Here is a 12,483-nt window from a genome sequence, read left to right on the forward strand (position 1 = left end):
GAAAGTCATTCAGTTAATCATGTTGATCATACATAAATACACAGAAAGTGTTTTTTTACTTTTCTTTTTCACAATCAAAATGCATTCTAACCACTGCTTTAAACTATACTTAAACCCTGAAACCAAAGTGCTTATGCAGTACTGGGGATGCGTTCTCTACTGTTCCCAGCAGTATGCTGGAACGTCTTGCTCACACACCTAAATATGACAGCCCTGGATCAAATCAGAAATCATTACGGCGCTCAACAGATGTGCAGCGAAAAAAAGAAATGTTAACATGTCTTCAGGTTACAAAAAAAAATATTCAGTTCCGAAAGTTAGACGGAAATGCAAAGTCCCAATCGGCTTTCAATCAATTCTATATACGCCTTTCATATTCCATATGTTCTTTTTTTTAATCCTTACTCAAATGCAATAGACTAAAATATGGGGCGCAGTGCCCTTGCCACTCAAGAAAGCTCCAAGTTCTAAGAGTGAACTATGGAAAAGACCAGTTTCCATCGCATGTGGTAGCAGCACGTGTAGCCGTAGTACGAAGAGCGGCTCCCTTCGTACCGCCAGAGTAACGGAAAAGGTTCTAAACCTACAGTTGAAAGCTGCAGCAATGACTTGTGGCACTCCGTTCGAGGAGGGAAACCCCCTTGTTCCGGATCTCGAATCGCGCCGCGCAGCTGTTCTGAAAGCGGATACCTCGGCGAGGTTATCACTCTGCCCGGTCGGTATCGGCCACTGTGGCGGAAGCAGCCACCAAACCGGGCTCCGAAACCGAAGCAGTGAAGCGCGCCTGCCACGACAGAGCACACACAGACTAATGGGTTAACGGGAATTGTAACATTCGATGCGAGCACGACTAGCACGTTAAGAGGTTGCCGCAAAGGCAAAAGCCCCGCCAACGGAAGAGCCACGTTCTCCGTGCGGGCGCCTGTCGGAGCACGTTTTTCTGTTTACATCCGTGCAAAGAGGGGCTTCGACGCTGCACACGAAGATTATATCCCCCCGCCGCGCCAGACCGTTAGCTCAAGTAGCTACGCGCGCGTCAGAATCAACAGAGAGCACACAGAGAGAAGCACAGATGAAGACGAAGGATGCTTTTTTTTTTTTTCTTTATAACACTTGCGGTGTGGCCCGGTAACAACTATTCATGTGGTAAGCAACACATTTCCATGCCGTCCCGGTGTCGTGCACCAGACAAACTCGATCAGGGAACAGCGCCGTCGTCGGAAGCGCATTTTACGGTCTGCATCTCTGACGTTTAGAGCTGGGACCGTTCGCGGCTAGCAGACTCGTAGTACGCAATCGCGGCATCGGCGACACGCGTTTCTCAACCGCTCGGCAGCCCGGTTCTGGGCCTCGGGAGCTTTCAGCTTCCGCATGTTTCTCCCAGAGTGTTGGGAGACCCCGACAACGCCTGATGAAAGAACCGTAACGTCGGCCGGGCTTCGCGTAACCGTGGAAAGACGCGCCGTATTGAGCGCCATTAGGCCTATAGTTAAGCAATGATTTTAGGATCTTACCTGCCGTAAATGCCTTCAGTTATTTTTGCTCGCTTGCCGGGTCGTCTGATTTTCCCGCACTCGGCATTCCGTCTCTTCATATTTCCGTATACCAGCACAGTTAGGCTATTTCGATATCCTCGCGGCTACACACAAATATATACGAAAACAGCAGATGCACCACACCGTTTCAGTATGTTTTATTTGTTTTGTTCGTTGTCCTAACGCGCGCATAACACACCCCCAATGCGCATGCTACGCGACGTCATGCCGACGTCACTGAAAATAACGTTAGTTCTAATTTTTTGCGATAAATGCAGAAAATTTGCATTTCAGTACAGTTATTTTTGAAAAGATTAGATTTACTTGTAATTATTCAAAGTTCATTAACTTGTTCTTTAAGCATTCAATCATTATTAGGCATGTAGAGGCAAACAAACCTAGACAATAAATATTATCAACAGCGTTAATTCTAGTTTTTATGTCTTCATTTGAGTTTATTGTTAGTACAGCTTGAAATAAACCAAATGACTAATTTAAGCAATTTAAGCGCGAGTTTAGAAACCGCTGTCGGCAACGGTGATCAAAATGTAAGATGGCGAATCACTACGATGTGCCGTCTTGGTAGGAAAACACTTCTTGTTCTTGGGCTCTCTTGACAAAGATCTGCGGCCCTTAACATTATTTTTTGAAGCGCTAAGCTTGTGGTTGCTTTACAGCGTATTATACTATCCGATCCTGCTCTCTTGGTCGCATACCGTAGACGTACCCTCAAGCGTGCTGAAGCGGTGCGGCGCGGTGCGGCGCTGACAAAATCTTGTTTTGGGCGTCTATTTTCGTCGTTGTGCACGTTCATTAGTTTTTACTTATCAGTACATATTTTCTTCCTTTTGTAGGGCTGGCAAGCCCCCCGTCGGCCTGCATCTCGACGTGTTGAAAGGCGATAAGCTTATCCAGGTATGAACACCGTGTGCGGTTCGTCTAAAGGATGAAGCCGGCAATTAAGGTGGGCCGTGGCAGTTAACGAAACAAGCTCAGCACCCCTGGTCTATAACATTTACTAGGTTGCTGCTAATGTTTTCGGGCTTTTGCTGATGTATTCGGGCTTTGAAATTTTCTCTCTACTGCGTAAGGAACACTGTATGCCCGCCTTGGAGTACGACCGGCGATCAGACCATGGCAGCGACTTCTCAGGCACGCTTTTAACTAAATTAATCCATGGAGGTAGCGCTTGGATGACCTTGATGCAATATCGGGTCCGAATTTAACTATGTCAATCCAAACTCGCTTCATCCGAACTTTCGATTTATTTGAACTGATGCCTCTCAGTATCAAGTATGTTATAAATGTCTTTTAAATCTGACTCCTGTGCAGTGTAACACAAAAAAAATATATATTGTTGTGTGCCTAATTGGTTGAAGTAAAGGTACTCCAACGTGCCCTGTATACATGAACTCAACAGAGTCGGGCCAAGTAAGTCCTGTCGAGCAAAAAACCAGTTTTTGGGTTCATGCATACGCAGTAAGGTCGAATAAAATAGGCGGGAGAGCAAGTCGAGTTAACTCGCTTGAAGCGCTTGTCTAAAAGCATGTAGATGCTGTCGAGCCAGGGAGTCGAGTTATGGGGAACTCTGGGATCAAAAAGCTTCCAGCGTGGCTAAGAGCGTTACTGAATTTGAATGCTTTCTAGCCCTCTTCAATGATAAAAAATAATAATCGAAGCTCTCGAAAGTAGAAGGCAATGAAATCAAATACGAAGAGAAAGCTTGCACAATAACTTCGAATCTTGACGCTAGGCGCCACTGCTATATTCACTCACTAGAAGTGAGTTCATGTAAACACTAAGCGGGTAAAGTAAGGCTGACCTCGCTTACTTGATGCTGACTCGACCAGGTGACGTCTAGTTCGTGTATACAGGGCTACTGGTGGCTCAGTAGTTAATGTGCTCGTCAACTGGGGCTGCGTGACTTGGGTTCGATCCCGGCTGTGACAGACAGCTTCATGTCGATGGAGGCGAAGTATGAGGCATCCATATACTGTGCAATGTCAGTGCATGTTGAAGAACCCCAGGTGGTCCAAATTATTGTTCATGAATGTTGGAAGTAACATACAGCCCAATTTTAGCTGGTGTGTATGTTCATGTGTTGATTTCCTCTTTCCAGAAACTAATGATCGATGAAAAAAAGTGCTACCTCTTTGGACGGAACCCAGATTTGAACGACTTTATCATCGACCACCAATCATGTTCTCGTGTTCACGCAGCACTTGTCTACCACAAACACCTGCAGAGGGCATTCCTGGTTGACCTGGGAAGCAGTGAGTATGCGTGCTATGGACCCTTTGTGAAAACTCTGGAGGCCAGTTTCTCTGCACAAGGAAGGCTCCTTTCCAATAGCAGCATTGGAGAAGTCCATTGTCAGAATATTGTAGCACATGTCTCGACCTTATGTTGCCATCGCAATCAAGGACTTGAGAGCAGATCTGCCAAAGCATTGCTTTGCATGTGCCAACCACCCTTCCCACAGTGGCTTCGCCACGTGGCAGTTATGATGGAGACAAAAAAAGAAAGAAAAATGGCGCTTCTGGTGTCATTTTTTGAGTGATGTTTTTGTGTGTATCATAACTACTAAAAGTGAAATTCAACTTTGCCAAGTTGCTGCTTGCATGACATAAGGCTTGAAAAAAAAAAAAGAAAATGTTCAGCGCTGTGCCCAAAATCTGCCCCCAAGACAAACTGTGTGACCGGGATGAAGAGTTCTTTTTTTTTTTTTTGTGATGCAGGAAAGGTGGGTTCGAAAAAATTTGTTTAGAATTAATCTGGGGCCAGTCTGTGCATTTGTGCATAGTATGTACCGTCTGTGCAAATTGTACGAATCATTACAAAGCTTAGCTCAAGGTCACTGCAAGCATCTGATGCAAGTGGCATAAAGCGGGCTACTCTGTGGCTACAAGGCTTGGTGCTAAGTGCCATAGAAGCTTACAGACAAGATAATGTGCTTTATTAGCATGACCTTGTTTTGTCACATTAGCATCCCATGTCGAGCATCGGTGCGCTTTTGAGTTGACTGCCCACATACAGCGTATTCCTTATATTTATCTATCCAGACTGTAAAAAAATTTCCTGCTCAAACTATTGGAGTCTCTATACTTCGTCTCACACGATATTTGCAGCACTACGAAAGGCAGAGGAGCCCTTGCAATTGTGCTCCTAAGTGCCACTCGCCCCTGTGCACTATAATAGAGAGTTGTGCTCCTACTGTCACCCCCGCCAATTCGGGGGGCAAGAAGCGCTAGGGGCACAATTGCCTATTATAATGCATGTGATCCTGATTGGACCGGGGCGCCTCTGCCTTTCGCAGTGTTGCAAACATCTTGTGAGACGAAGTATAGGGTCCAACACCGATCACAGGTCAGCTTGCGATGGTCTGCGGTTTTAGGCAAGTAATTTAGCATCGGAACCAGCCTGCTTTTCTCAGAATTGACGGAAAGCTGCTGTCAGCTGCAGCAGAAGCTTTCTCAACAAGAGTGGAACAGCCAGTTTGACAGGCTACACCATCTGGCAAACTGCATAAACCTGCCCGTCCCCCGCCATGTCAAGTACATTGTCTTGCAGTTCACCAGATGGCATAGTCTGTCAAATCAGCTGCTCTGCTCGCTTTGACAAAAACTTCTGCTCAAGCTCACTGCATTTCTTTGGCAATGATGAAAAATGTTGGCAAGTTCCGATGTGAAATTGCTATAATATGTTTGTTGTTTCAACCCAGAGAATCTGGTAGTCGGCACAGGAGAATTTTTTATCGCCCGTAGAGATGGATATGAATCATGTTTTGTGTTGTGGAAAGTGCTTACCCTAATGCAGTGACAGTGAAGGAGACAAACATGTTGACCTGACAGTTTCACATGTGTGTGCTCCTTACAGCTCACGGTACATATATTGGCACTATCCGACTGGAGCAGAACAAGCCCACCCAGCTACCTGTGGACAGCAAGTTTCACTTTGGTGCATCCACGCGCCTCTATATCCTGCGTGAGCGGCCTCAGAAGGTGGCCAGCCGGCAAGGCGATGAGACCGCAACTGAGGAAGTGGAAGGTGGCCTACTTGGCCTGCCCGAGACTGAGACCGAGCTGGATGTGAGACCTGCTTCAAACGTTTTCTTGAGGAAAGGCTAAATTGAAGGGAACTGCTGTTGATGCCCGCAAACACAATGAGGTGCTTGTACCTTGGCAGATGGCTTATGGCCATAAAGTGAAGATGTAAGCTTGTGGGAAAAGCTTGGAAAGCTATTCCAATGTATTCAGCAGTTGGTAGTTGCAGCAGAGACTCAAAGGGGAACCTCAGAATGAATGGTGCCAGCACTTTGCCCAATGCTATTCTTTTAGGTGATGCTTTTGTCTTAGCCATGACTACTAAGTGGAGAATCCACTGATTTTATGAAGAATCACTCAGTCCATTTTGTTGCCCTTTAAAAGTTGGGGTACCTGACAAGGAATGTTGTATTTCTACTCTCTCTTCAAGTTATTTGTGGCCATGGCCTTGTCTGAAATTTTTATTCTGCCCTTTACACATGCCAGTTTACTCACTTATTTATTTATAAATATATTTATTCACTTAGTAGTATATACATTTAGTTGACTGCGCTAACAGTTCACGTTAAAGATCCCCAGGTGGTCGAAATTACTCTGGAGTCCTCCACTACGGCACCCCTTTCCCTCTTTTCGTTTTCACTCCCACCTTCCTCCCTTTCCTTATGGCATGGTTCAGGTGTCCACAGAGCAAATATGATAGATGCTGCGCCTTTCTTCTATTATTATTATTATTATTATTATTAATAATAATAATAATAATAATAATAATAATAATAATAATAATAATAATAATAATAATGCTCCACGTGCTGCATGTTGAGATCATGCACCAACTTGCCCAGCAGCCTGCTATTTAGTTAGCTTTGCCTGGCGTAAAAGGGTCACCAAAGACAAATTGAACTCAGCGTTTATGGAATTGTCCCCTGCGTGTCTCTTGAAAGAGTGCCTTCGCTCCCGGCTTCTGGCCCGAGTTTGGTCTGATGTAAACAATTTTACTGCATCAATATGGTTTTATGGGTTTAGCACTCCAAAGTGACTCACGTCGGTTGGAATGAATTCAGAATGCCGTCTAGAAACAATGCTCTTATGACTGCACTGTTGAGACTTCATCATACCCTTTTGCTTGGCAAGACCTTCATGTCTGCAGCCTGCATACTTTTTCTTTCTTTACCCTATTTGCCTTATTTTTTGTTTTTCTTGTGTCTCTACCCCAGGAAGTGTATTTTCAACCCCCTGTTGTAATGGCACTCATAGCGTGGGAAACACTAGACCATGGCATTTTGCTTTTGAGCACAAGTTTGCAGGTTTTGTTCTTAGTAGTGATGGTAGTGTTCCTTCTGAGGTGATATTCAGGAATACCCTTGTACTAAGATTTTAATGCACAATAAATAACCTCAGAAGGCTGAAAATATTGCAGAGGCCTCCGGTATCAAATGCCACATAGCACCCTCAGCATACAAAGATGCATTTTAACAACAAATATCAATTGTATGTGCATTTCTTGACAAATTATGTGTTGAATTTAAAGAGTATCATACAGCAGCTTAGTGCAGGACCTAGGTAGAACCAACCTGAGAGTAGCACAAATTCTTTCTCCCAGTCACTCTTGCTACTATCCAAGTTTTAGATAGCATGGAAGCATGTGTGTTTTCCAGCCTCTCTTTCTAAATTGGGAAAGTAATGGAATTGCATGCTCACTTCTGAAGTTCGATGCCTTTCATGATAATCTGTGGAAAGCAGTGACTCCCTTGTATAGATACACATGCCAAGTAACCGTAACGTTTTCTGGTAGGAATATGTGTGTATAGGCATTTGATTAGGGCTTTCTAAAGGAGTCGCAGTTTCTTTAGCCTTGAATATCTGTGAAAACTGAATGACATACTTCAGTACCCGGACATATGGCAATGCTCAAGTGGATGTTGGTTATGATTATTCCTTTGTTTACAGTTTCTAACTCGTGGTATTCTGCTGTACGTGCTTGTTTTCTACAGAATGTCACAGCTATGTGAATGAACAACAAGCATGTTGTGACAAGGATTCCCCTGTGACAAGCAACTGACCTTGGTGGCATTTGATTCTTGTGAAAGAAGCAAACTCCTCTAACTTCAGTTTTGTGCACACTTGTAATGACGGCAGTGTGTGCATGTGGGAATAGTGAGAACCCTTGGGGGCGCAGTCGTTTGACTATGCACACTAAAGGTATCATTTTTCATTTCCTTACTTTTCGAGTGTGAAGAGAAGAAATTAGCCCATTTCGTTTAAAAGATGCCATATCCGTGTGTCCATTTTACAATAGCTTCATCTGGGCAGATGTGACACTGAGTTGATGCAGTATTCGTGTGTTGCAGCCACGATCTAAGCCGCTGTGTATGCTGATTGCAGAACCTGACAGAATACAACACTGCCCACAACCGGAGAATAACAATGCTGGGAATTCCAGATGAAGAATTGAAGCCTCCCAACAGGAAGCAGAAGAACCTTAGTGTCAAGTTTAATGAAGAGGAGGACGTTATAAACCCAGGTAAGCTAGAAAACAATGCTGGTGAGCAAGTGCGAAGGAATTTAAGTGTGCTGTTTGCAGCGTGACGCTGAACGGCATACTGAAATGTGTTATTGCCTTGACATATCCTGTGCCTTTTGCGGCAAATTTTTATTTCTCAACTTCCCGCAGTTGTCTACACTTGTTTTGTTTTGTACTGTTCGTAGGCACCTTGTGCAAAGCGGTTGGTATTAGTACTTTTTCATGTTTTTTAATACTGTGGCTCTAAGCCCATGTCTTACATCTCGTTATCAGCATAGCTATTGTAGAAATGCGACTGCATCAAAAATGCGAAGTGAGGGAGGAACATAGTCAGCACGGAACAAAAACTAAATGGTTACACTCCGTTTGCACGGGTGTGATATACTTGTTAGTAATTGGTGCTGTTTTCCTGGGGTTCTTGCAGAGGATGTGGACCCTTCCATCGGGAGGTTTCGCAACCTGGTACACACAGCAGTTATTCCAAATAAGGTGAGAAAATGTGCAGTTCATTCTAAATATTATTATTATATATATATTCTTTTTTTTTCGAAGATTTATGCATGAAGTTTATGTGATGATCAAGCAATTCTGTTGCAGAATCTCTGCCCGCCATGTAATGGTTATGTTGCTACTGCTTCAAAGCTGCCTTTGCATATATGCTGACCGCTTCCTTTAATATGCCTGTATCATTGTGTAGATGCTGTTTAATATCGGTAGAGTACTGAGTAGCTTGTATACTTACTTCCAATTAAGCATATAGGGTTGACAAGCATAACTTTTATGTCATCAGTACTGTGACACTCACTCTCCATAATGCTGACCTTTCCTGTCTTAAGCTTTAGATGAGGCTAATTTTTAAGTTCGCAGCGCAGATTAGAATGCACAGTAACGATGGAACTACACTAGATACTATCCTGCTCTTCATTTTCTAGGAAGCCTTAAGGTAGCATGTAGTATACACGAGGTCTTAAGGGCCACTGATAATTTCTTCTGCAGTGTATGTTATCCGATGAACAGGCTTACTTTGTTGTTCTCTTCAAGGAGACAGGGCTTGTCAGTCAGTCATGTGTTGAAAGTTCGGGCTGCCCTGGCTGAGTGGGCTGTGTTGTCTGAGTTGTGGTCTGTGCTGCACGCAGAAAGCAAAGATGGACACGGGCGACCCGCTGAGCACATTGCTGCCCGACTCGGACAAGTCAAGCCACCTGCATCCGTACTCCAAGCCCGAGTCAACGCACGTCTCTCACCTGAGCACCATCTTCTCACCTATGCTTTCGGCCAAGTTGGGCCTCCACCTGCCCAACCCTGCACCGGACATTGAACCGGCTGGTGCACCCCTTGTTCACCCTGCCGCACCGGTGGTGACAGCACATCCATCGGCAGCCGACGCCAACTTGCCACCGGAGCCCAAGAAGAAGAAGTATGCCAAGGAAGCGTGGCCCGGGAAAAAACCAGTGCCCTCGTTACTCATGTGAGGGTGGATGCTGTCACATGCATCGGCTAACCATGCACTCTCACCCACTGTTGCAGAAGGAAAGCATTCGGTTAGAGGTTTGCGGTTAAGCGCATGGACTCGTCGGAGCCTGGCCCTTGGCAGAAATATGGCTGCAGTGAGTGCCTCTCAGTGTTGTTATTACTATGACACACTGAAGGAAGAATCACGGTATTGAATGGGCACCCGCAGCTCCTTTCTGCACAGCTACTTCTCGACTGTATGTTCCATCTGGACAGCTGGTGCTTTTCTTTAAGACATGCTCATTTGCACTATCGCTCCTTCTAATGACTGCCTTGTGTCGCAGTTTGGAGTGAAGTCAGTCTATGAGGGGATTACATAAGTGGCCGTGTGCTGCTCGGCAGTTTTCTGGTTGTACCAGTGTAGCTGTTGCACTACACACAGTGGAATGTGTGTTGCATGGTCAAATTCATTGACAAGGGGCATTTGATGCAGTGGATGTAGAACTTCATCAAAGCGGTCTATATCATCAGAGAAGCAAGAAGGTTTTCTTAGCGCCGTCATCCTGCATTTATGCACGGTTCCGCCCTTTAATATGTTCTACCAACCACTGTACATTGTGCATATGACATCATCAACTCTTTGTACACGACTGAAGTGCACATCACTGTGCACTCGCAAATTCAATGTCATCGTATAATGTTCGCAATAAATCTCATCTACCTTTGTATCGGCTAAAGCTCCTCGCCCAGTAGTACTTGCAGCAACCAGTCTGTCAGTATTTTAATTGATCATTTGGACCTGCATACAAATTGACCTGATGAACAGTCTCTGGCTTCACTCAGTGTGCCTTGGCATCGTCTGAAAAAAGTGTAAACAGCGAATGGACATGATTAATACATTCTGAGTACCTCCTCTAATTGAACTCCTCTTGACTTACTATGTTCTGTGCTCTCATACCTGATTGCATGATTAGATAGCTCTCTTGATAGTCTGAGGCCTCTTATGCATGTACTTGGGACTTTTGTGTAGGTTTATTATTTATACAGTTGGCCCCGGATATACATATTGAATAATTGTTCATAGTCGAAGTTTCAAACTATCCCCTTAAGAACCTCATGCAAAAGTATAGGAGCGTCCACGTTTATAGAAGTACTCTTCAGCCGACTTTCGGTGTATTGAACTGCGTGCCTTATCCCTGTGAAGGCCACTTCTAACAGTTCTCTGACGATCGCTTTTTGCATATGGAACCAAGTTGGCTGCGCTGCTCTTGAAACCTGCGCTAACATTGTAAAACCACATGACGAAGTGAATGTCGAGTCCACTTGAAAGTAGCCTTCAGGTTGGCATATTTTTAGTTTTTTTTTTCCGCGGCAGTTCGTCATGTGAGGAAGCCGATGTTCGGTGCACCGGTTGTGATGCGGTGATGCCAGCCTAACCAACTGAAGGCTTGAGGCAGCTCGCTTGGCCTGCTTCTCTGCTGAAGGCAATGCAAGAATCAACTGCACCTCAATTTTAATCAAGTTATTGCGCTTACAAGTAACTCTTATGATGTGCGGTGGCTATTTCCAAAGCACTGTCCACTGCAGCTCGCTAATATGTGTACTTGTATGCTTTTCTTTTCGATGCCTGGCAGAAGATGACGCTTTGCGCTCGAGTGTGCGCGCATACTCCTTAGGGGTCACCGCATCCATGGCGAGTGGTGTGCTGCTGCTATGCCGGCAGACATGCCGCTGCGTGGGTGCATGTATTCACACTTATAGGGTACAGAGAGGCTCATTTGTTGGCATGGGTTATGTATCGAATTATCAATACATGGAACTATTTTGCGATCCCCTTCGAGTTCGGTATATCCGAGACTACATATATTCGGTATATCCGAAATCCACTGTATATGTTAGTGTCACGTCAGCTTAGATTAGGACGCATATACTGAAAATTAAAATCGTGACAGGCCAAACCATTGTTGATCCCTGGAAAGTATGAGAGTTCTTAATAACTTTTACATTGTGTGTTATGATAAGCATAAGGGTGAAGGCATCCCATTGCTGCTTATTGCTGTAAGGGTGGTCTGAAAACAGCTCATTAGGAGAATATTTCAGATTTATGCTAATGTGTGGAGCACCCTTCTATGCTCACAGGGATGTATAGCCAAAGGGGTGTTTTGGTGTCAAAACACCCCATGATCTCGCTTATCTTTTTTCGACCAATCGCGTACAAGACACCCTGAAAACTATTTCTGGCTACGCTACTGTGTGTGGACATGCAGGGAGGCTGAACCTTGGCTGGGAAGCTTCAGCTAGCAGTGCAACAACCGCCACGTGCGAAGCCAGTCAACATCATGCTGCAACTACGTGTGTTCCATTCCCTCTCAATGGAATCTGTAGTGGATAGAACTGGTGTCATGGAGATGCAAGCTTGACCCCTTTTGACTGTCAGAATTTTTTTTTTTTTTTTTTTTCATTTTTTCATTGCACAGCAGAATGCTTGCAAGCTTGTGCTTGAACTGTACACACACCAGTCACCATCAACATTATAGCCCAACAAGTTGCATATATTAAGCAGGGAGAGAGAGAGAATATAGCAGAGGCACTAGTTCTGAACTGTAGCAAAAGTATTAGCTAGCTGTGGCACCATCTAATAAGTTTAAATGACTTCTTTAGAAAGCTTTATGCTACGGAAGGATGGCGTCTCGTGTTTTCTTTGATATACTGAAGATACTGTTCGGCAGAGGTTATTCGTGTTTTAATTGCAGTGATGTATAATCACTTTGACCTTTCCTAGATAATGCAGTGCATTATGCTTTCAACTAGTTCTGGAATTTGCAGGTGTGAAGGCATGTGAGTAAGCACATATTTTGACAACAGTTTCTTAAGTAGGCCTACGCACACTGACACTATTGCCTTTGCACACAGACAGTATACGGGCTTGTTG

General features: G+C 44.5%; 2 protein-coding genes across 5 annotated transcripts in view; one reads left to right on the forward strand and one right to left on the reverse strand.

Annotated features, from left to right (window-relative positions):
- LOC146208255 (macoilin) overlaps positions 1 to 1,712 on the reverse strand; it is a 41,836-nt gene extending 40,124 nt beyond the window's left edge. For both annotated transcript variants that reach the window (XM_084592288.1, XM_084592280.1), the window contains exon 1: positions 1,515 to 1,712. In XM_084592288.1, the coding sequence (XP_084448414.1) occupies positions 1,515 to 1,594 (80 nt within the window). In that variant the 5' untranslated portion in view covers positions 1,595 to 1,712. The remainder of the gene's footprint in view (positions 1 to 1,514) is intronic.
- A 350-nt stretch (positions 1,713 to 2,062) lies between these two features.
- Positions 2,063 to 10,469, forward strand: NiPp1 (nuclear inhibitor of protein phosphatase 1). 3 transcript variants are annotated; one of them, XM_084592314.1, is made up of 7 exons: positions 2,063 to 2,117; positions 2,390 to 2,450; positions 3,655 to 3,808; positions 5,412 to 5,623; positions 7,961 to 8,099; positions 8,524 to 8,588; positions 9,236 to 10,469. In XM_084592314.1, exons 1-7 carry the CDS (start codon positions 2,089 to 2,091, stop codon positions 9,569 to 9,571), a joined length of 996 nt encoding a protein of 331 aa, XP_084448440.1. In that variant the 5' UTR covers positions 2,063 to 2,088; the 3' UTR covers positions 9,572 to 10,469. The 3 variants fall into 3 exon arrangements, with proteins under 3 accessions (XP_084448440.1, XP_084448450.1, XP_084448446.1); XM_084592324.1 differs by lacking the exon at positions 2,063 to 2,117 and adding an exon at positions 2,249 to 2,291; XM_084592320.1 differs by lacking the exon at positions 2,063 to 2,117 and having other exon boundaries at positions 2,390 to 2,499.
- The last annotated feature ends 2,014 nt before the right edge of the window (positions 10,470 to 12,483 follow it).

The sequence above is a fragment of the Amblyomma maculatum genome, chromosome 1 (assembly GCF_055883805.1).
Source record: "Amblyomma maculatum isolate TAMU_Amacu chromosome 1, ASM5588380v1, whole genome shotgun sequence".
Lineage (NCBI taxonomy): Eukaryota > Metazoa > Arthropoda > Arachnida > Ixodida > Ixodidae > Amblyomma > Amblyomma maculatum.

Excerpts from the sequence above, each read along its gene's own strand:
- NiPp1 (XM_084592314.1), top strand. The coding sequence starts at position 2,089 with ATGGCGAATCACTACGATGTGCCGTCTTG. Across the intron at positions 5,624-7,960 it reads AGACTGAGACCGAGCTGGAT|AACCTGACAGAATACAACAC; the intron begins GTGAGACCTGCT and ends TGCTGATTGCAG. Across the intron at positions 8,589-9,235 it reads CAGCAGTTATTCCAAATAAG|AAAGCAAAGATGGACACGGG; the intron begins GTGAGAAAATGT and ends TGCTGCACGCAG.